The 25,386-nt window shown below is 39.6% G+C and overlaps 1 protein-coding gene across 4 annotated transcripts in view; it reads left to right on the forward strand.

The window, feature by feature from the left end:
- The window catches only part of CNTNAP2 (contactin associated protein 2), a 1,641,691-nt gene that overhangs the window by 1,112,900 nt on the left and 503,405 nt on the right, over positions 1-25,386 (forward strand). For all 4 annotated transcript variants that reach the window (XM_008179187.4, XM_065583877.1, XM_042842751.2 and 1 more), the window contains one exon: positions 9,857-9,963. In XM_008179187.4, coding sequence (XP_008177409.1) covers positions 9,857-9,963 — 107 coding nt within the window. The remainder of the gene's footprint in view (positions 1-9,856; positions 9,964-25,386) is intronic.

Genomic DNA, 25,386 nt, shown 5'->3' on the forward strand with positions numbered 1-25,386 from the left:
TACTACCGACCATCTGACCAGGATGGTGATAGTGACTGTGAAATGCTCAGGGAGTTTAGAGAGGCTATAAAAATAGAAAACTCAATAATAATGGGGGATTTCAACTATCCCCATATTGATTGGATATATGTCACCTCAGGACGGGATGCAGAGATAAAGTTTCTTAACACTTTAAATGACTGCTTCTTGGAACAACTAGTCCTGGAACCCACAAGTGGAGAGGCAATTCTTGATTTAGTCCTAAGTGGATCCCAGAGGTGGATCTTGTCCAAGAGGTGAATATAGCTGAATTGCTTGGTAATAGTAACCATAATATAATTAAATTTAACATCCTCGTGGGGGGGAACACCACAGTAGCATTTAAGTTCAGAAAGTGCAACTACACAAAAGTGACAAAGCTAGTTAAACAGAAATTAAAAGGTACAGTGCCAAAAATGAAATCTCTGCAAGCTGCATGGAAACTTTTTAGAGACACCATTATAAAGGCTCAAATTAAATGTATACTTCAAATTAAAAAACACTGTAAGAGGACCAAAAAATTGCCCCCCAGGGCTAAACAACAAAGTAAAAGAAGCAGTGATAGGCAAAAAGGCATCCCTTAAGAAGTAGAAGTTAAATCCTATTGAGGAAAGTATAAAGGAACATAAAATCTGACAAGTGAAGTGTAAAAATATAATTAGGAAGGCCAAAAAAGAATCTGAAGAACAGCTAGACAAAGACTCAAAAAGTAATAGCAAAAAAAAAAAAATGTTTAAGTACATCGGAAGCAGGAAGCTTGCTAAACAACCTGTGGAACATTCAAGGACAATAAGGCCGTTACGGAGAAACTAAGTGAATTCTTTTCATCGGTCTTCATGGCTAAGGATGTGAGGGAGATTCCCAAACCTGAGCCATTCTTTTTAGGTGACAAATCTGAGGAATTGTTTCAGATTGAGGTGTCAGTAGAGGAGGGGTTTTGGAACAAATTGATAAACTAAACAGTAATAAGTCACCGGGACCAGATGGTATTCACCCAAAAGTTCTGAAGGAACTCAAATGTGAAATTGCAGAACTACTAACTGTAGTCATATGCATCTGAAGAAGTGGGTTGTAGCCCACGAAAGCTTATGCTCTAATAAATTTGTTAGTCTCTAAGGTGCCACAAGTACTCCTGTTCTTTTTGAGGATACAGACTAACACCGCTGCTACCCTGATAACTGTAGTCTGTAACCTATCATTTAAATCAGATTCTGTACCAGATGACTGGAGGATAGCTAATGTGACACCAATTTTTAAAAATGTTTCCAGAAGCATCCTGACAATTACATGCTTGTAAGCCTAACTTCAGTGCCGAGCAAAGTGGTTGAAACTATAGTAAAGAACAGAATTATCAGACACATAGATGAACATGATAGGTTAGGGAAGCATCAACATGGTTTTTGTAAAAGGAAATCATGCCTCACCAATTTACTAGAATTCTTTGAGAGGGTCAACAAGCATATGGGCAAGGGGGATCCAGTGGATATAGTGTACTTAGTTTTTCAGAAACCCTTTGACAAAGCCCCTCACCAAAAGCTCTTAAGGAAACTAAGCTGTCATGGGATAACAGGGAAGGTCCTCTCATGGATTGGTAACTGGTTGAAAGATAGGAAACAAAGGGTAGGAATAAATGGTCAGTTTTCAGCATGGAGAGAAGTAAATAGTGGTGCACTCCAGGGGTCTGTGCTGGGAACAGGACTGTACATGATATTCATAAATGATGTGGGAAAAGGGGTAAACAGCGAGGTTGCAAAATTAGTAGATGAAACAAAACTATTCAAGATAGTTAAGTCCAAAGCAGACTGTGAAAAGGGATCTCAGAAAACTGAGTGACTGGGCAACAAAATGGCAGAAGATGTTCAATATTGATAAATGCAAGGTAATGCACATTGGAAAATATAATCCAAAATATACATATAAAATGATGGGGTCTAGATTAGTTGTTGCCACTCAAGAAAGAGATCTTGGAGTCATTGTGGATAATTCTCTTAAAACATCCAGTCAATGTGCACTGACAGTCAAAACAGTTAATGTTGGGAATCGTTAGGAAAGGGATAGATAATAAGACAAAATATCATATTACCTCTATATAAATCCATGATATACCCACATCTTGAATACTGTGTGCAGATATGATTGCCCCATCTCAAAAAAGATATTTGGAATTGGAAAAGGTACAGAAAAGGACAACAAAAATGATTAGGGGTATGGAACAGTTTCCATATGAGAGGAGATTAATAAGACTAGGACTTTTCAGCTTGGAAAAGAGACAATTAAGAGTGGATATGTTAGAGGTCTACAGAATCATGACTGGTATGGAGAAAGTAAATAAAGAAGTGTTGTTTACTCTTTCTCATAACACAAGAACTAGGGGTCGCCAAATGAAATTAATAGGCAGCAGATTTAAAACAAACAAAAGGAAGTATTTCGTCACACAATGCACAGTCAACCTGTGGAACTCTTTGCCAGAGGATGTTGTGAAGGCAAAACTATAAAAGCGTTTAAAAAGAATTAGATAAATTCATGGAGGATAGGTCCATCAATCGCTATTAGCCAAGATGGGCAAGGATGGTGTCCCTAGCCTCTGTTCGCCAGAAGCTGGGAAAGGGGGACGAGATGGATCACTTGATGATTATCTGTAATGTTCATTCCCTCTGAAGTACTTGGCATGAGCCACTGTTGGAAGACCATTGGTCTGACCCAGTATGGCTATTCTTATGTTCTCTCTCACCAACAGAAGTTGGTCCAGTAAAAGAGATTACCTCATCTACCTTGAGTTTAAATAACAAAATCACATATTTCAAATAAAAATATAGGATACAGAGAAATTAAACATACCATATAAGGAAAGGCAAAAAGCATGTGCTTTCATGTTAGGTGTGAAAATACATGGGGAAACTAGTTAAGTGACAGATACAAGAAACTGTCACAAATGGCAGGAACTTTACTTACACAAAACTGACAAGTGTGTGTGAAGAAGCAGAAGTGGCCCAGGGCTAAACAAGTGCAGGCAAAGTAGAATAAAAAGATAAAAATGTCCATGTGGTAGTTTGCAGAAAAGTCCAAGATGGTGTGACGGGTTGGATCACAGAAACCCCCTTGGGAGCTGCCACCCAATGTACCAAGACTACCCCTGTTCCTGTTTTCCCTGCCAGCTCAGGACTCCAGCACCCTGTCTTGCTGAGCCAGACACTTCAGTCTGCTCCAACACAGACCCAGGGTCTGAATCACTTGCCCCAAAGCTGCAAGTTTACCTGAAAACAGCTTACAGAAGTGTGCTTGTCTTTAGCACTCAGATGCCCAACTCCCAATGGGGTCTAAACCCAAATAAATCCGTTTTACCCTGCATAAAGCTTATGCAGAGTAAACTCATAAATTGTTCGCCCTCTATAACACTGATAGAGAGAGATGCACAGCTTTTTGCCCCCCCAGGTATTAATACATACTCTGAGTAAATTACTAAATAAAAAGTGATTTTATTAAATACAGACAGTAGGATTTAAGTGGTTCCAAGTAGTAATGGACAGAACAAAGTAAGTCACCAAGTAAAATAAAATGAAATGCGCAAATCTATGTCTAATCAAACTAAATACAGATAAGTTCCTCACCAGTTCCAGAATGCTCCCTTTTACAGGCTAATCTCCTTTTAGCCTGGATCCAGCAATCACTCACACCCCCTGTAGTTACTGTCCTTTGTTCCAGTTCCCTTCAAGTATCCTGGGGGGGGGTGGGGTGGAGAGGCTCCTTCCTGAGCCAGCTGAAGACAAAATGGAGGGGTCTCCCACGGGTTTAAATAGACTCTCTCTCGTGGGTAGAGACCCCCTTCCTTCCTCCTATGCAAAGTCCAGCTTCAAGATGGAGTTCTGGAGTCACCTGGGCAAGTCACATGTCCCTGCATGACTCAGTCTTTACAGGCCGAAGCCATTGTCCACATGGTATCTTGCATGTCTCCAGGAAGACTTCTTATGTGGATTGGAGCATTCCAAGATGCATTGTTCTCCAAGTGTTTCCTGATCAGGTACTTAACCTGGCGAATTCCTTCCTAAAGAAGCTGACCAAATGCCTCCCAAAGCTTACTTAGAAACCAAGCAAGCATACAGCCCATATTCTTAACCTCAAATAGAAAATGATATATATGTACAAATAGGATGAATAGATATAGTAGACCATAACCTTTACGGAAATATATTACATGGCACAGGCAGCACAAAACATATTCCAGTTATGTCATACATACATTTATAAGCACCCCCTTCCCATAAAGCCTTATGGGGTACACTGTCACAGATGGTTTCAGTACGGAGGTAATATTGAACTTTGTCCTGAAGGGAATGGACAGTCAATGATTTTATTTATAAATGGAGAGGATATGGTCACATTTCTTTGACCTGGATTCAGGAGAGCTGGTAAATGAGAGGCCAGAGAGAATGGAGTTGCAATAGTCAAGACAAGAGGAGAAGAAGACATGGATGCAGATTTTAGCACAGTGGAACCCAGGTAGTGGTGTACATAGGGAGTGTTGTGGAGGTGTTTTTAGCAGATTAGCAGATATAGGAGATATGAAGGAACCATAAGGTCCAGGGTACTATAAGTCTATATCAAAAAGAAATTGAATCATGGAGTTGTGTGAGGATACTCCTCTGGCCAACAGAAGAAAGCTGATTTTAAAATCTGGCAAGTTTGTATACAACCAGATGATAAAACAGAGACATCCAAAATCCATTTGTGCATTCAATTAAAGTGCAAATAGAGCATAAATGGGTCTTGCATGTATATACTCTATTGCAGGGGTCAGCAACCTTTCAGAAATGGTGTGCCGAGTCTTCATTGATTCACTCAAATTTATAGTTTTGTGTGCCAGTAATACATTTTAACATTTTTAGAAGGTCTCTTTCTATAAGTCTATAATATATAACTAAACTATTGTTGTATGTAGAGTAAATAAGGTTTTTAAAATGTTTTAGAAGCTTCATTTAAAATTAAATTAAAATGCAGAGCCCCCCCGACTGGTGGCCAGGACCTGGGAAGTGTGAGTGCCACTGAAAATCAGCTCGCATGCTGCCTTCGGCACGGGTGCCATAGGTTGCCTACCCCTGCTCTATTGTGTGTGCAAAATTACACAAGGTGATTTCCATGCACAAATATACATATGATCAAATGCTTATGAAAATTTTACTCTATACACTTTATAGCACTTTTTTCCAACAGCGTAAGTGTCTAGCTCTGGGTTCTAAGCAGTCAGGCCTGGGGGTTGGACCGGCCATAGAGTCAGGACAAGGGTGAGGGCAGCACTGAAACTGGGATCTGGGGACATGCTGGACAGAACTGACAGTTTACAGACCAGCCAAAAATCAAGATTGTAGCTGGATTCTGGCTGCGGACCAAAGATTAAAGCTGGTGTGGAGTCAGTCTGTTACCTGGGGTTCTTTCAACCCAAAGCTCTTGGTAACTTTTACTCTGTGCGAAGTGGTGTCAGGAAATAAATCAGGGGAGAAACGGCTGTCCGACTGATAGATGGCTGGCACAAACAGGACAACACAAGAGTGCTTTCACTTAATGCTAAACTTTACTTAGTCTCAAGCACTTACGTCCACAACAGGTTAGTAAAACACCCACAACCCTCGATAATTACTGAAGCTGAGTGTGGCTCTCGAGTGGCACAGTGGCAGCCGGTGGGGAACTAGGGTTACCATATTTCAGCAAGCAAAAAAGAGGACGAGAGGAGCCCCGCCCTAGCCCTGCCCCTGTCTTGCCCTAGCCCGCCCCATCCTGCCCTAGCCCCACCCCTGCCCCTCCCACTCCCCCCCCTCAGAACCCCCAACCCTCCCCCCGCTTCTTGTCCCCTGACTGCCCCCTCCTGGGACCCTCCCCCCATCCTAACAGGCCCCCTAGGACTCTACCCCCTACCTGTAACCTGACTGCCCCAACCCTTATCCACACCCCCAAAAAGCCTCCCCCAAACTCCCGACCCCCCCCCGTCTCTTGACTGCCCCCTCCAAAACCTCCCTGCCCCTTCTCCGACCCCCTGGCCCCCTTGTTGTTGGCCTTTCTTTGCCTAATGTCTCGGTGAACTTGCTCAGGAACTGCCTGAGCCGTTGGTCCCGGCATGCTGGGAAACAGTGGGGGAGGAGCTCCAGAGTGCCGGAGCTGAGCTGCGAATGCAGGGAGGGAGTGAGGGAGGGAGTGATTTCTGCTGCAGGGGAGGCGGAGGACGTGCTCTCTCTGGCTGTCGGAGCCCCATGTAAGTGGCACCATCCGGCCGGCTGCACTGTTGACCGCGCGCGCTCTGCATGGAGGGGGGGAGTCCGGACATTTACAAATTCCCCCCGGACGCTATTTTTAGCTCAAAAAGCCAGACATGTCCGGGGGAATCCGGACGAATGGTAACCTAAGGGGAACACAAGATGCATCCAGAGGGAGAGTCCAGTCTCGAAGTGTCCCACTACCTCAAACTTTTCCCTCTTATTTATAATACAATGACATGTCCCTTAAAGAAAACTTGTTAAGCAAGCAGTTTCAATGGTCAAGCAAGAGGTTTCCTTCTGATTATTGATTAACCAGGTGTGGGTTTTCCCCAGAGTTTGCAGCCTTGAGGTCCCTAAAATGCATGTATCAGCAATTTCAACACAATTCTTATCAGGAAGGACATGGGGTCAAGCTGCCATTTTTGTGGCACACAAAACCCCCTCCCCTGGTTAAGCTAAATCTGCTGCATGGCCACTTTACGGCCTGCTGACTTGGCTGCTTTTAGCAATAAGCAATAGTGGTTTCAGGCACTTTACTGGTTTGCCAAAATCTCCCCATACAAGTCAGGGGTCAGCAGGGGATGCAGGGTTGGAGAAAGGTTGCAGGAGGGCACAGACAAGGCTGAAGTGGCCTGGAGCAGGGACAGGATAGAGGGCAGGTTGGAAGTCTAGGGATTTTGTAACACTGCAGGAGGCAGCAGGAGGGATCCTGGTTAACTTGCAGCTTTAGCAGGGTCAGTGAAATAAGTGTGCCTGGGAGTCATTTGACTCGGGCCCTGCAGCATACCTGAGGGCGAAGTCACTGCAGACTCTGCTTACAGGCTGAGTCAGTGCAGCTGAGTTGCTGCTGTGTGCCTGAGTGAAGAGTCACTGCAGGCTCTGATGGAGTGGCGAGTCATGGCACTATTGAGAATCTCACCCGCTCACATCTAAAGGCCCCTCTCTGCAGCCTAAGAGGAGGAGCTACTGGACCCAGGTCTCAAGTAAATGTGGAGGATAACTAATGAAAAAACAGATACAGGAGTGAGGGTCAAAAGCAGGGATCCAGTGGAGGACACCGAGCAGAGAACCCCAGACAGTTCCCACTGCTCCTCAAAGGGAGCCAGTGGGCACAGCCCTGGTCTGGCTGTGGATTTGCCTCACAGTAAATATTTATCTTGGTGTCCTCACCAAATGATATTGAAGTTATTACATTCTGCCCACTTAAAATTCCCTATAGTTTGAATCAATTTCCACCCTGAACTATGTCAAATTAGTATAAATAAAGCAAAAATGTTGATCTTAAAAAAATATTCCAGAGGAAGTTGAGTTAAGCTAGCTCTCTTACAAGACACAAAAAACTAACAATAGGGAGTTGTGGTTTATTGGATACATTTGACTTAAAACTTTTAATCAATTATATAAATAAATAAATAAAATAAAAAAGTGTGCTCAGGTAGATGGTGTCAATAAATATCTATATTGATTTTCATATTTACATGAATTATATTTGCTAACTTACCAATACAAGATTAGCATTGCTACTTCTACTGCTATAAAAGTAAGTTATATAGTAGTAAAATACAAAATTGGATATTGGCATTATTATTGAGATTTCATGTAAATATCTGTCCAAATTAATGTAGAATTTTTTTTTTTTGTCAGTGGGAAATTGTTTTAAAGCAAATCTATTTTCAAATAGAATTAAGGAAGGAAATACATCCAAAGTGACACATGAAATGGTTTTGGAGAAGAAAGTAATTTACCAAATATATTGCAAGATATGAATTTAGGGTTTCAGTATTTATGAAACCACAAAGTGATTATGAAAATAAAATCTAAATATAGCTGACAAGGTTTAAAAACACAGAGAATTACATTCAGAATTAAGGCCTTGCCTAGATGTACAGAAGTGTAGGTCAGACTTATGTCAATAGAACTACTTTTAAAGTGTCATCAAAACACCAGCCATGCATAGATTCATAGAAAATTGAAAATTTCCAAATAATTGGAAATTTGCTGTTACTATCGCAGACCCCTACAGGATACTGTACCCTAATATTAAAATGTATAAAAATGTTTTAGCTTTTCATTCAAAAGATGATTTCTTTAAGCATGTTTTTTATTAGTCTCTCGTAATTCTCTAACAGATTTAAGTGACACATCTCATTCACGGTAGTATAATAGAGAATGTAGGCAGATCGTATAGTACATTTTCTTAAAAAGCTTTTACTCTGTGTGTATAAACAATAACAATTTTGAAGACGGAGGTGAACTGCACTATGGCCAAGTGTGTAATGTGTTTTTGTCAAAAATATTTTTCTCTTGGATACATATGCAACATCCCTGTAAAATCGAAGTGATGCGTGCACATAATAGTGTGGGAGAGAAGGAAAATTCCCAAATTAATAATTCCAGAATTATTTGTCAGATAGACCATTATGCATTAAGGTGTACTATGGGTATTAACAAAGAGGCTAGTGTTAGCTATTACAGGGATGCTGTTAATTTCAAAATTATCCTGGTGATAACTATAGTTTAATTTGTACTATGTTTCCAGAAAATATTTCCATTTATTAGTTGGTAGGAGGTCTATTAATCTTTCCTTAATGTACAAATGCAGAAGTGTAGTTCATAAATATTATTTGGACAAATTCAACATGAAAGGAAAATTCCTTTAACACTTGATCAGAAAGCACAGAGTCTGTCCTGAGACTGGCTGAAAAGAAATTTAATAAATAGAAAAATGGTTCTTTGAAATGAGATTTCAAAGCATACTCCAAGAAGAGACAAGTAATAGTTTCAAAAAGCTAAAGTATTATGATAATTCCTATTTAAATGAATCTTTGATAGAAAAGACTGGTCAAACTCAAATCTTTGAAATTGCATTTTGTGGCTGTTTCAAATAATAAATGTATGTTCTGATATAATTTCCCCTATTTTTCATTCATTTCCATTCCACCTTTTCTTTTTCATTTCCTCAGCTCTCTTACAATAATTTAGCTGGAGTGGGAGAGCAGGTGGGGTAAAGGTGAATTACGCTTGCCACAAGTAAATTAAAGCCTGTTAAAGCTTTTATTCTGAAGTTCACAGCACCTGGTTTGTTTTAATAATGCAGAGTTAGTAACTTCCATCTCAGCCAACAGGCAAGCTGCCTCCGTCTTATCCCATGGTGGGCAGGACAAAGATTAATAGAATCTCACTGCCATTCTTTTCTAACTTTCAGTGACTTGTGGGTCTTGAATCCATGGGGCATGGCATCACCTGTACAACAGAAAGATCCATGGCTTGTGATGTCATTCTGATTCTGGTACTAGTCATTCATGGCCTTTAAAAACTTAATTTATGATGAGTGAATATATCCCACCATTGTCTTCCTTTTCTACTGTTTGTTTGAAAAGGGGCCACAGCAAGGCTGTGATACATCATCTTTTGTGTGATTGGCACAGTTTGTCATGAATTCTGTTAATCTACCTAAAACAACAAGGATTAATTATGCGTGTAGGGCAAACTGGTATTGATATGATGTATTATTTGACAGCTCAAAATTTGGCCATTCATAAATCTTGTTGTTTATTTGTTTTTGTTTTTCTCTTTGTCTCTTGTCCTGCCAGATGCGTGCCCAATCACTGTGAACATGGTGGAAAATGCTCCCAAACATGGGACAGCTTCAAATGTACTTGTGATGGAACGGGATACAGTGGCGCCACCTGTCACAACTGTAAGTGACACTGTGATTTGCTTCAACGCTGTTATATAATATAGAAGGCATGCACAATACTGATGTATTTTGGTTGAGATGTAAAAGTCCAAGTCAGAGCCATTTGTGCTTATTAAAGAGCCCAGAGAACTTTTTTGTGAGAGAAGGAATGCTGATACTTGCGTCTGGTCCACATTCCATTTTGACTACTTAAAATTCCATTCTGGGTGGTCAAATGGATCCATGAATTCTTCAATCATTGTCCTAAACTCTTGCCTAGTGTTGCTGAGAACTCTTAAATGGTAGCAGTATTTGGTCACTAAAGGGTGGTCTGCACTGAAAACTTACATCAGCATAGCTACGTCCACGCCCCGGAGAGACGTAGCTAGACCACACTGTCCCGCAGCATAGGCAGCGCTAGGCTGACAGAAGAATTCCTTCATATACTTAGCTACTGCCTCTTGGGGAGGTGGATTACCTACAGGGACAGGATAACTCCTCCTGTCACTATAGTGCGTGTCTACACTGAAGTGCGACAGTAGTGCTGCTGCTATAACGTTTTAAGTGTAGATATAACCTGATACTGGAACAGACGCATGTGCAAACGGACTCTTTGGCCATTCTGAAAGTCAAACTATTACTTCTGTTGTGATAAGTACTGCAGGCAGCACTATTAGTGCCCACTGCTTACAAGCCATATTGATTATAGCCGTATTACAGCTGCTTCCTCTACTGATATACTGGGAGTGCGGAGAGAGAGGAAAAGAGATGTCCTTGTACCTTCTACAGCATCAGACTTACATGTGCAGGGCAAGCCATTGTGTGTGTGTGTTCTTGTCTTTCTAGCAAAAGGGCCTTTTCATTTTGAAAAGTGTTTTCTAAAATATGGTAGATAAGATAAAGAAGACTTGTCCATTTACTGTCTTTCTCCATTGACATGCCTACAATAACACCTTCTTACTATTATGAGAGAACAGTTATCTTAGATTCACTACCAAAGCTACAACCAAGATGCTTGCAAAGAGGTGAACAATCCAATTACCAGTTTAATTCAGATTTGCAATTTTTTGTTTACACTTTAATTTCACATTCTAGAATTATGCAAAATATTTAATGAGAAATTTGACAATCTCAGTCTGTGATTTCTGCCTTTTGTTGGATTTTACAAAATTCATGTAATCTCATGAAAAACTGACCTTTCACAGGTTTTCCATTTCCACTTAAACTGCTATTTTTGAGCAAAATCTTGATGTCATACTGAACATATTTATAACACACACCATTTTAAAAGTATTTAAAAATGCATTATTGTTTAATTATAGAGAGATTTGAAATTATCCAAAAAGCAGTTTTGAGAGACGAGCATTTCCATTGCTCATTTGCTGCTGCTTGTGTTCATACTTGGGATTTATAAAGGCCTTCTTTTGACTCACCAATGGTATTCCTGAAAACAAATGTTTGTGATAGTTTCCAACCCCATTTAGTTTCATTTTCCCAGTTCTGATCGCGGTAAATAGTGTAACAAGTTAGGTTTTTAAAATCTTTAATTTGTTGGACAAACTGGATTCCTTAAAACCTGCTGTCTCTTCTTAGCTTGCTGAGCTAATGGTATATACAGAGGGTTAGTCACCTCTTCTTCATTTCATACTTTAAAGCTGTGGCTTTCGGTTCAGTGTGTGGGTGCTGGGTAGTGTTGGTGGCCTGTGATATATAGGAGGGCAAACTAGATGATCTAGTGGACTCCATGTATCTACAGCAGATCCCACCCCATCAAAAAATTGTATTTATATTATAACGAGATCAGTTATTGAGTAATAATTTGCTCCAGAAGTCTGGTAATTTAATGCCTGTGACTGGAAAGAAAACATAAATCAAGTGCAGATGGATCTAAAGCAAAATCCCTATTCTGAAAACCCACTGTTTGCGGTCTTCTGTGGATCCAAATGTTTACAGGTCAGCCTCACTTTCAATGGTTTGCACAATGAGAAGGCAATCTTCTCCTCTCATGTCCACACCAAACATCTCCGCTCCAATATTATGCTCTCCCTGCATGTGTGAGCTCCCACTTACATCAGTGGGAACAGAATATTTGATGTGCTGACCTGAGATGAGCACTTATTCTTATAACATTCCCTCCCACTCCCGAGCTATAAATGCCATATTCTTTATAGAAAGTTTCTACTAGGTTTTGCTCTCTGGACACCGTTATTACTGGCTTATAAAAAGTATCTTACCTGGATGCTTCTCTCCATGCCTTATAAACAAATTCCAGAAACTTGAACAGGATGAAGTGAAAGCTTTTCATTAAGGTGATATTCTCCCAATCAAGTATGGGTTGTGGAATGGGATGCACAGAGTTGTCATCCATATTCCAGACCAGGGAATAAAGTGGCTGCTGCAAAAGTGGTGAGGAGCCAATGTGCACCATACCATGTGGTGAGTGATGGATTTGGTCCTACTAAGTGCCAGTATAGTGTAGGCCTGGCTTGATATGAGTAATTAGACATGGGTGAGGCCTCATTTCTTAAGAGACTGGTTTAGGGTGGTAATGGATCTGCAGGCTGGAAACAGAATGTCTGTACTAGCTAAGATAAGAGGGAACACCCACGGAACCATTTCCAATTGGCAAGATAACAATGGATAAGATATTTTGGGAACATAAAGATGAGGTAAAGAGTAAATCATACTTGGACAGTGTGTGGATACAGCATGCTGTACAGGGATTGGTTTCTACACGGTAACCAAGCCAATCCCAAAATGTGTAGTGCAATGTAATGTGGAAATGTATATAAAGGAAGATCTTTGCTGTATAACTTTGGATGGTATACTTGTGTCTGATCAACTCAAATGTAGTTTGATTGTATGCCAATAAAGAAATCTCAGTGACTAGTTTGGCATCGAGCTGGATGGATAATGGCTTGGAGGCTAGTGAATGGATAAAGTCTCAGAAGCCACCCCAACATACTCCTGAGTGAATCAAGTCTCAGAGGCTATCGTCTTTTACATAGTTATTTCACAAAAAAACTGTCAGCCAAGGAAAGTTTATCTGTTGGCTAGAAGGGGGCCAGAATTTCTCCTCATGCATTTCAGGCTGTACAAGCAATAAGCAAGAGAGAAACAGATTTCAATAAAAAAATTTTATAATTTCATTTTTTGAAAATAATAATAATTCGTAGTTATTAGAAATGCCATTTAACTTCCTTCCTTCCTTTTTGAACATGTAGCTATTGGGTTTACAATTCTTCTTTGAGACCATTAAGTATAAGAAGGAACTCATCTTCAGAGCTAATTGTGCCACTGTTGGACTGTAATATACCCAAAGAAATCAGATGGATAAAAACTGATTATTAAAGAAAAATATGGCCATGTGTAAGGGACCATTCCTATGGTTCGTTCACAGGCCAAATTCCCGTTGATGTGATTGAGAGTTTGTGTTCATAAAGACTGCAGGATTGGGACTGGGAAGGAAATATAGAATTTCATAGTTAAATAGTATTTTGGTGAAACAAAGCAAAAATAATTTGGCATATGTATTTGTTGAGCCCTTTAAGTCTGAATTTTCATAGTTTTTTTTTTTTCTGGTTTAACACCAACACTTTGAAAATCATTTCTTTTTGTGCATCTGAATGGGCGGTTAAGAAATTCAATTCCTCTGGATAAATGCAAGGAGGGATGTTTAGTTAATTAAGCATGTTCTCACTGACCAGTGAGTCTTTGAAAATAAGAATAAACTACTTTTCCTCCTTGAGTGCCAATGAGAGAGAATAAGGAACATAGGTAGGGAGTCACTTCCCTGAAATCACATTCATTAAAAAAGAAAAAATAATAATCCCAGTAGCTGTGTACATTTCTCTTAATAGCATTTTCATCTGACTTCTGCAGATAAAATAATGCAATAAGGAAAGGAAAAGATGCTACTGGACTTCTATGTCAAAAGGGGGATTTAAAGTATAGTGTTTGCCTTTCAAGTACAAGCAGGATAAAAGCACATTGGATTATAGCAGGACAGGTCATCTAGAGGCACACAGCACAGGAACCTTTGCCTTTGCATCACAACTAAAGTTTCAGGCTAATCCCTTTCTTCATATATTGCTTTAGAAAGACGGCAAGATTTTTTTTTTTAAGGATCTAATTTCAGTTTTACAGCGAGTGTTGCAATACTTTTAAAATTACTCTTTTCTCTTTAGAGAAAAAGTTTCTTTGAAAGGTGAGCTTCAATTTATGTAATGAAAGCATCAGCTTAGTAGAGGTGATCACGGAATAGTCTCCATGTTGTGGACCCAGGTGTATGGCATGTCAGAATTTCAGCAACCTTCTGTAATGAAACTCAAAATCAGGGGAAACTCATGTTTTATTACAAGCCTGCAATTTACCAAGTTTGCCACCATTGGTATTCATGACCCTCCTAGTAGTCTTAGGTCTATCCTGTTCAGCAAACCTAGACTGTTTTTGGTTTGAGGTGGGAAGTCAGCACTATTCTGTAGTTTTGACCTGAAACCAGGCAACGCTCTGGACCTTTGTCTGAATTTCATTTTGAATTTTTAGGTTCATTTGAAGCAGAAACTCAAAGCCAAACTCAAGGGATAAACTCTTTAAACTCAAACAAAGTAAACATTTGCATGAAACCCTTTGAATCCAAATGACTTTGTTTCACACAGCTCTAATCATAATGCATTCATTAAATGACAATGCAAACCACAATAAGTATATAGAGGAGGAGAAAATACACATTCCATAGAATGAAAAAGTAGTTGTATTTAAAAAAAAAAACAGAAAAAAAGATACTTTACAGGAAGAAATTTCACCTGGAAACAAATCTGATGTTACGATAATGGCTGATTGTCTCAGATTAGGAGTAGCAGTTCAGCACATTTACTTTTTCAGCACATTTTACTATGTTGAAATGACTAAATAGTGTTGGATAAATTTGTTTTTCAGTATAGGACAGACCTTGTAAAAGTAGTATTTGGTGTTCAATATTTGTCTCCACTCAGTAATTTCCATAGCAAATGAGTTCAGTTTACAAAGGAAATGTTTATTCTAATTGCTGCCAATTCAACCAAAGACCTGAGAGTCACCTCTCTTCTTGCATTTCAACATCTGCCAAATTCTGCCCTCAGTTACAGATGTGCAACCCTGTTTTCCTGAGAGGTTTTATGCAGGAGAGATGGGTTATACATTTTGCTAATGATCCATAAAAAGGAATATAATCCAGCTCACTCTCTCTTAACTGTGTTGGCTCTACAGAACCAACAGAAGAAGTAAAAACATAAATACTTTTGACAGTATAGTAATAGTGAAAGTGAATGCACACAAGGTTCAGGTTGATTGAATAAATCATGCCATTTTTACTTTATCAGAGTAGAACAGCACTTGAAGTTTTAAATTTTTCCCAACCCAATATTGTAATATTCAATGGTTTTCTTTCATTAGCTGTGATACAATGGATTAACAAAGTCTGGACTGTAACCCTGACCGTAACCCTGACCGCTGAATTCCTTGGTTTTGTCTCCTTAAAGCATGCAATCAATGAGTATTTTACCCTACATTCTGGAATGTGAATAAAAGTTAATGGGGGAGTGGGGAAAGCACTCTTAAAATGTTGAGTCCATTTAGTACCACTAGGAGGAGCCTAATGGGGTTTGATGGTTTTGGGTTTTTTTTGTTTCCTCCCCTTGCTCCACCCCTTCTCCCTAAATTAAAATATTCTGATTACTTTAATAAAGGATTTAACAGTATCTAGAAGCAAACTTAAGATAACAAAATTTGAATCAGACCTTCTGTGTCACTTCATGTTGTTATTTGTATGGGCAATGTCATCATTTTTATACTTGATTAAGTTGATTGCCAACTTCAGTCATCAGGAAAACAAATTTAATCTTCACAGACTATAATTTTCATGCTGGGACTATTTAAACTCCAGCAGGCTCTCTATTGATTAGTTCACAACAACTGTGTTTCCTTGGTTTTTGTAATGAGAAAATTCATTGAGACTATTGAAATCCTGAGCTTTTTGCGTCTTCTAATTAAAACAAGAGAGACATGATATTACCTGTTCACATCATGAAATGGTTATGTTTTCTCTTACACAGATAGCAGCCATGTTCTTTTGGGTCTAAATGAATTTTATTTTAGATAGGAATCACAGTGTGATTTGCCTCTTCTGTAAAGGCTGCAGCATCACTCAGAACAAAATGGCTATTGTCTTTGCACACAGGCAGGCTTGTTAGAAATTTTAAAGTGTGGCACAGAGAAAGTAAACTCCTCACAGTTTCATAAACATAAGGGTGGTTTGTTTGGACAGGAGAAATATTTTTTTTTAAACCAAGTCACAAAATTATTTCCTTCAGACAGTATCGTAAAAGGAAAAGTGAAGTCTGAATGAAGACCAAGAAAAACTTTCAGAATTGCATATTTAAAAAGAGATGAGTAATAGAGCAAGCTACTTTACCAATTCAACATAATCTGAGTTGAAATAGACATAGCCAGACAGTCCAGCAGTAATAAGGATATTCCTTGTGTATCAGGGTGCAGGAATATGGAGATATAAGTGCCCTAATCATACTTAAGGCAATTGGGATACGCGCAAACAGAGGTAACAGCATTTAAGATAATTGTCATCAGGTAGTCAGACTGCTGACTACCATATACTAAGAAAACAAAGAAAATAATCTCTTTCAGAGTTACAGCCTCCATGCAATAGGGAAGTGTTGCAGTTTATTTTCCTAATAATGTGCAAAAAATCCTCCCCCACAAACATCATTGCAGCAACATTCTCCTGGCTAGATTTAGTAAAACTTTAAATATATCAATCAATCTGAGTATTAAAGTGCTTTAATCGGTTTCTTGGAAATTAACTCTCAACTCACTGTGGAATAGGCAGAATAGTTTGGTGGTTAATATTTGCATGAGCTTTAAACTAGAGCAGTCTCATCTGTGCTCAGAAGGGGGTTAGTGTTTGATGTCAATACGGGTTTTACATCAATGGGAACTGTTTCGTCTCCAAGAAGACTCACTGAGAACTAGGAAGGCCTGATTTCCCCCTCCCTCTTCACTATTAGGAAGAGGGGTTGCTTGCATATCCTGCCCCACGGGAAACTCTTTTATAAAGAGGTGGGGAAGGAAATAACCTATGCTGTTTGACTTCCCAAAAGAAGCTACTGAGGTGGGAGGTGAGCAATCACTTAGCACCATCTGAAGTGCCTGGAAGAAGGCAGAATGTGACACTTGACTGCAGGAGGAAGGCTTGGTAAAAGGCCAAGCCACCAAATGCCAACTGAGATATTTAAGGCATAGACTGACTCCTATTTTACTGGGAGAAAGGAGTGACTGAGAGATTAGAAATGACTCCTGCTGTGGCAGGGAGGGGCCCTGGGGCAAGGTTGATGCCTGTGCAGCATTCCTGTTAGAGTTTAATGTTGTTCTGAGCCAGGGCCGGCGCTTCCACTTAGGCGACCTAGGTGGTTGCCTAGGGCACCAGGATTTGGGGGGGGGGCGGCAATTCAGAAGCGGGTAGTCCTTCTGCGCTCCAGGTCTTCGGCGGCAATTCTGCGGCGCGTCCTTCACTCACTCTGGGACCCACCGCCGAAGTGCCCCGAAGACTGGAAGCGCGGAAGGACCCCCCCGCCGCAGAATTGCCGACGACGACCAGGAGCGCGGAAGGACCCCCGCCTAGGGCGCCAAAAACCCTGGCGCCACTCCTGGTCTGAGCTCAGACTTTCAAGTGAAATTGCTAGGATTGGTTCTCTTCCTCTCCCAACATACCAACCTACAGGGGTTTCGGTATATGCTCCCTTTATTAAAGACTCTTTTTAGCCTTTGCCTAGGAGGAGGAGGACGCAAGCATGGCTTTTGTTGTATTTTTAATACAAAGATGGCTTGAATTTCTCATGCCTCATTTAATGTTTTGAGTCCATGTACTATCTTCGCTCCACATATGAAGACTTTCTTAAAGTCTGGGTGACCTATTTTAGAATATCTTTGCAACACTCCTGTGTAGAAGCCTTTTGCTGTGAAAATTCCCCCCATTCATGAATCTTTCCATTTTCCCCCACCATTGTAATTAGAAAAGAAGAAAGCAAAGTAACCACAGTTTTACATATGTAACAGTAAGTAACACTGGTAAAATGTGCTATTTATTATATATTTTGATGTGCTGAATTCAAATATGACAATTAAAACAACTGATTGGCTACTGTTTCTAAGATATTTAAGTTTTTTACATTTTATGCCTATGTATATTGTGTAGATAGTAGAGTTTTAATCATAAATTGTAAACCTAGGTCTTTTCATGTGTTTATGGTTGCTTTACATGATAATATTTCACCTGTCCTGTTTATGTAACACTTTAAAAATCAGCAAAAGGGTTATATAAATAAAATGTATTATGAAACAAAAGGCAAAAAACTGTTAAGTACATAGTTTAGTCCTATTCAGTGTCTACTTGGTGCTTCTTGGCTTGTCTCTTGTATTCATTAAATGCAAGCATTGATAGGCTCCATTTGCCCTGATAGTGTTTCTCCATTGTTGCAATGTCCTGGTCAAATCACTCTCCGTGCTCGTCGCTCACTGCTCCGCAGTTGGGTGGAAAAAAATCTAGATGAGAGTGCAAAAAATGTATCTTTAGTGACATGTTGCAACTAAGGCTTTTGTATGCCTTGAGGAGGTTTTCCACCAACAACCTGTAGTTGTCTGCCTTGTTGTTTCTGAGAAAATTTATTGCCACTAACTGGAAGGCTTTCCATGCCGTCTTTTCCTTGCCACGCAGTGCATGGTCAAATGCATCATCTCAAAGAAGTTCACGAATCTGAGGAACAACAAAGACACCTTCCTTTATCTTAGCTTCACTTAACCTTGGAAATTTTCCACAGAGGTACTTGAAAGCTGCTTGTGTTTTGTCAATGGCCTTGACAAAGTTCTTCATCAAACCCAGCTTGATGTGTAAGGGTGGTAACAAAATTTTCCTTGATTCAACAAGTGGTGGATGCTGAACACTTTTCCTCCCAGGCTCCAATGACTGTCAGAGTGGCCAGTCTTTCTTGATGTAGTGGGAATCTCTTGCACGACTATCCCATTCGCAGAGAAAACAGCAGTACTTTGTGTATCCAGTCTGCAGACCAAGCAAGAGAGCAACAACCTTCAAATCGCCACAAAGCTGCCACTGATGTTGGTCATAGTTTATGCACCTCAAAAGTTGTTTCATGTTGTCATAGGTTTCCTTCATATGGACTGCATGACCAACTGGAATTGATGGCAAAACATTGCCATTATGCAGTAAAACAGCTTTAAGACTCGTCTTCGATGAATCAATGAACAGTCTCCACTCATCTGGATCGTGAACGATGTTGAGGGCTGCCATCACACCATCGATGTTGTTGCAGGCTACAAGATCACCTTCCATGAAGAAGAATGGGACAAGATCCTTTTGATGGTCACGGAACATGGAAACCCTAACGTCACCTGCCAGGAGATTCCACTGCTGTAGTTTGGAGCCCAACAGCTCTGCCTTACTCTTGGGTAGTTCCAAATCCCTGACAAGGTCATTCAGTTCACCTTGTGTTATGAGGTGTGCTTCAGAGGAGGAGGATGGGAGAAAATGTGGGTCCTGTGACATTGATGATTCAGGACCAGAAGTTTCATCCTCTTCCTCTTCCTCTTCTGACTCAAGTGAGAATGATTCTGGTGCATCAGGAACCGGCAGTCCTTCTCCGTGGGGTACTGGGCGTATAGCTGATGGAATTTTTGGATAATGCACAGTCCACTTTTTCTTCTTTGACACACCTTTCCCAACTGGAGGCACCATGCAGAAGTAACAATTGCTGGTATGATCTGTTGGCTCTCTCCAAATCATTGGCACTGCAAAAGGCATAGATTTCCTTTTCCTGTTCAACCACTGGCGAAGATTTGTTGCACAAGTGTTGCAGCATATGTGTGGGGCCCACCTCTTGTCCTGATCTCCAATTTTGCAGCCAAAATAAAGGTGATAGGCTTTCTTAACCATAGTGGTTATACTGTGCTTTTGTGATGCAAAAGTCACTTCACCACAAACATAGCAGAAGTTATCTGCACTGTTCACACAAGTACGAGGCATCTCTGCTCACTTTGGCTAAACAGAAATGTGTCCCTTTGCAAAATCAAACACTGACAAATAAGAGAGCACGACACTGTATGATTTCTAGAGCTGATATAGGGCAATTTGTTCAGCAGAGTGATGTAAGCTTCGTTATGATTGCATCATCCATGACTTCTAGGAATAACATGATGCAATTCATATCATGTATGATGCAATACCAGCTTCAGATTGCATCATTCATTGTTTTGCCTAAAAAGCAAGTACTGTCCAAACCCAGTCATAGATTTATTCATAGATCCAGTCAAAGATGTATTTTAGTCATTTCTGGTTTAAATTGAGATCCCTTCCCTTTATAACTCACTTATCCTCCGCCATTCCCAAGTCAAGGGTCGTATACACTGACCCAACAGCATATCTTGAAAACTAGAGCCAATCAACAATTTTAAGCATCATTTTCATTCTCAATGACCCAGAATTAGTAAAGTTTGACTACATTTATTTCAGAAGCATTTTGGCTGTAGAGCAGTGTAACCAGAAACATATGTTCCCATTTAAAGCCAGTCTCCAAATGTCAGAGTGGACCAGTCTAGCAAACTTTCCCATTTTCCTCATGACATTGAGCTCAGCTGTTGGTTTCAGTTTGGCTTTTTTCAAACAATTCTGCAGGTGATCTTTCGGTGAATGAGTCCCTTGACATATTTAGAAACAAAAAAATGCTCAAAGATTTTACCAGTCCCTTACTCCAGATTGTAAATGGCTGTGTGCATGAGTGATCTAATACACTGACATTCCAAATGCCCAAAAATTACAAGGATGCTTGGGAAGGAGGAAAAGAGTGAGTTTTCCTATGGAAGTCAGAAGTTAATACATTTTATTATGTCCTTGCCTTATTTTTAAAACATTTCTTATCAAATTAATATTCCTGATAGATGACAGAATGAGAGTCCTAGAGAATAAAACCTATGGGTATTGTTAAAAATGCACAGACACGGCACACCAGTATTGACTTGAAAGCGCTGTTTCCTATATTTAGAATGTGCCATATACTGTGGCAAGGTGTAGTAGTTTACTTTTTAAGGACTCTGTGAATGGGCTGATTTCCCACCTCCCTCTCAGCACAGAAAACATATGCTGGGTATCCAGAACTAAATTTCATACCTGAAGTTTTTCTTTATTGTTAAGAACAACAAATATAAATCTTGGCTGAGGTTCCTCTGCTGTTTATAAACTTTCCCTGCAAAACCACCTGCCTCACCCATAAACTGTCTCTTGCCTGAGGCTTTCCACTTTTTGTCCTTCTTTGTTGCAGCTAATGAGATCTTGTCTCATTCTGCCCCCAGGATAGCCTGGGCACTGGCAGAGCAAACAATCCCACTGGTATATCTCCGTTCTGACATGGACGGACCACCTGTAGAAGGGTAGATCAATCTCCATGTCATTGAAATCCATGTCTGCTCCTCTGACATTGCAACCTGGGAATTTATTAAAGGTTGCCTAGCCACATTGGTGATGGCTTTTGTGTGTGTTACGAATGCCTTCCATTTATAGAAAGGAGTAAGACTCCTACTCATTTTGCATAGGACACTAAACAGGGAAGGGAAAGACTTTCATTTACTACCAACCAAGGGTTCATTTGAACCTTTAGCCTATAGTAGAAAGACACTCTAATCCGTTATCAAAACTCGTGCTCAATCCTGCTCTCATTATTCACGCAAAACTCCTTTTAACTTCAGTGGTAGTTTAATGAGAGTCAGACTGTCAGGATTTAATTTGATCACCATGACCACCAAGCCATGCTGTCAGTCTTCTTTTATAAAGAATAGCAGATCTTTATTGAAAACACCAATTATAAAGTGTTTGAAATCAGTACATTCAAAACCTACTTCACATATTCCTTTATTAGTTCTTGATTCCTGATACTTGGTTATTAGTAAGATAATGAGTGAAACTGATAGAACATAAGAATGGCCAGACTGGGACAGACCAATGGTCCATCTAGCCCGGTATCCTGTCTTCCGACAGTGGCCAGTGTCAAATGATTCAGAGGTAATGAACTGAACAGGCAATCATTGAGTGATCCAGCTTCTGGCAATCAGAGGCTAGGGACACCCAGTGGTTAGGGTTGCATCCCTGAGAATCTTGGCTAATAGCCATTGATGGACCTATCCTCCATGAACTTATCTAGTTCTTTTTTTGAATCCAGTTATAGTTTTGGCCTTCACAACTTCCCCTGGCAATGAGTTACAGAGATTGATTGTGCTTTGTTTTATACCTGGTGCCTATTAATTTCATTTGTTGACCCCTGGTTCTTACGTTATGTGCAGGTGTAAATAACACTTCCTTATTCACATTCTCCATGCCATTGATGATTTTATAGACTGCTGTCATATCCCCTCTTAGTCGTCTCTTTTCCAAGCTGAAAAGTCCAAGTGTTATTAATCTCTCCTCATACGGAAGCTGTTCCATACCCTTAATCACTTTTGTTGCTCTTCTTTGTACCTTTTCTAATTCTAATGTATGTATGGGATGGGATAATCAGTATTCAAGATCAGCACGCAGTATTCAAGATGTGGGTGTACCATGGATTTATATAGTGGCATTATGATATTTTCTGTCATCTTATCTATCCCTTTCCCAACGGTGCCGAACATTCTGGGTTGTTGTTTTTTTTTGACTGCCGCTGCACATTGAACAGAGAACTGTTCACGGTGACTCCAAGATCTCTTTTTTGAGTGGTAATAGCTGATTTAGACACTATCATTTTATAAGTGTTTTCCAATGTGCATTACTTTGAATTTATCAGCTTTGAATTTCATGTGCCATTTTGTTGCCCAGTCACCCCGTTTTGTGAGATCCCTTTGTAACACTTCGCAGTCTGCTTTGGACTTAAGAAAATGCCTTTCATGACCTCAGTAGGTGGACTCTAGAAATTCTTGGGTCTCTCTGCAAGGAAACTGTCTGAGCATACCATGTGGGGTCACAGATGTCTTTAAATTATTTCCAAGTAAACATATGCCTATCTGTGCCTTGTACATATTCTGTTCATGCTTGTACTCATTATTACTGATGTTTACCTTCCAGCCTTTTACCTGTTTGAAAAGTTCCTTGGATGTTTGAAATCTTAAACATTGTTTTCTACATTTCTTTATTGTTTCTGTTTTGCCCATAAAATATTTCATTTCTTTTTAAACTATGTTTGACATATCAGCATTTTCTATGTTGCATAATACAGGCAATATTTGGGTATAACATGTCATCCCACTAATGCCTAAGAAGTTGAACTAGGAAAACATATAAAAATCAGGGGTGTTTATAATTGATAAAACTATAACCCTTCTGCCAAGTGTTATCAGCAGCAACAGGATTCAATATTTAAGAGTTTGTTTTAAAATTACAAACAAAACTGGCTTTTGAGCCCCCACCCAGAAACCTGGAAAAACTAGGATAATCAGAAATGTCTTATATTTTGAGATAACTTGTCACAAAACTGTCTCCCCCTTGTTTCTCCAATGGGAATTTGTGTCACCTTTATATTTTAAAAGTTTGCCTGTGAAACTTGATGCTTCTATGAGTGTTGTCTTGAATGAGCAAATCTTCCCAATGGCAAAATTGGACTTTCTGCAGACAAAGCAGTCTTTGCACTGTAAACATAAACCCTGTTCATTCAAATACATACACTCGTGTGAGTTCTGTTACTTCAGTGAGACTCAGGATGGGTGCAGGGGTTCATACTAGTGAATCATTTTTGCATGATTCCTATAAATTGTAATAATGAATTTGATCTGAGATTTCATTAGAAATCAGTACAGTTTCCCAGGCATATGGCAAAATTTTCTCTTGAATTGGATGAAAATGTAAAGAATAATAATTCCCGGGCACTTAGCATTTCTGTTGATCAGATCCTTTTATTCTCAGCCTTTGAAAATAGTGTCAATCTGTTCCCCACAAATACCAAAAGGCTAGTGAGATACTATGCCCAGATACTATGGTGATGGGGACCATATAAACACTTTGATACAGATGCTGCAAAATTTCATTTGTGAAAGTAAAACTTATTTTCCCCAGAGCCTTAACAAAAAAAAAAAAGTGTTGGAGTATTTGAAGTTGAAGCCCTAAAAACAAACGGCATAATTATGTTTGCAACATTCTATTTAAAAGAATTATGTAACCATTACAGCAACTTTTTTAAAGTGCTAACCTCTTCCCCAATCTGGGTTTTTGAAAGAAAATGCTAAACATCCTTATTTATAGCAGTTTTTTCTACATCTCTATAACACAAAAATTAGCTGGGAGTAATTTTCTAACTTTCTGATAGTAACTCTAAATTACTTAGTTTTTCATGATCTGGTCTAAGGTGCTGCTGTTACTGCTTTCCCCTTTTCCCCTCACCCAAGGATGCAAACCAATATTAAATTGTCCCTTGTTTATTAACATGCACTCTCTAGGGGGGAAAAACATTTTTGGCAGTGAACTGATAAATTAAACATAGACACAACGCCACCAAGTGTCAATATTAGCACTTAACACTATTACCAACCAACACATATAAAGCTAGCAAATATAGAAGTTTTACTTTTATGACTGTTTTTTATCCCCAAAAATAAATATCACAGACCAGACCTGCTCTCAGTTCTCCATTGCTGCTACAAATTTACTGCAGATTTATAATGGTGAACTAACAGCTTTTGGCCTCTGATGTTTCCAAAATGCAGCCTGTGTACTACATTTGACTATTTCCATTATTATCATAAGAAAATTAAAACCGTATTCAGGAAAGAGAGGATTGCAGCTTCGAGAATCAGGTATAATATTGCTACTACTTGCTGAAGATTATATAATTGAGAAAACCAGAAACAAAGAGCTACATGAAATGTAAATGCATAGCCTGTGGTAAATATATTGAAATTAAAATTTCTATTGGAATGAGGAAACCTGTGTATTGATGTTATTAAGGCAAAGCCAGGAAGGATCAGACTACCCTCAGTTTCAGCTGTGCCAATCTTTCTTACTTCAGAGGGCTTGCACATGTAGATCTGAGGGCAGAATCTAATCCTAAATTTAGAGCCACAACGCACCATCGATTTTTAAGCAGAACTCCCATTAAAAGCAGCCTGTAGAAATTGTTTGGGGGCCCGAGTTCAGCATGATACTTATACATGTTTAATTTTAAGCATTAAGATTTAGACATGTACTTTGGTATTGTTGAATTGGGTCCTGTGCCTTGGAACAATGAGGTATTGCTGGATGAATTGCCAGCAAAATATTTACTATCACCTATATATTATTGTTATGAAAAATGCACAGACAAATATTATTTCCAGACAGGGCCGGCTCTAGGCACCAGCAAAACAAGCTGGTGCTTGGAGCGGCAC

The sequence above is a fragment of the Chrysemys picta genome, chromosome 2 (genome assembly GCF_011386835.1).
Source record: "Chrysemys picta bellii isolate R12L10 chromosome 2, ASM1138683v2, whole genome shotgun sequence".
NCBI classification, from domain to species: Eukaryota; Metazoa; Chordata; order Testudines; family Emydidae; genus Chrysemys; species Chrysemys picta.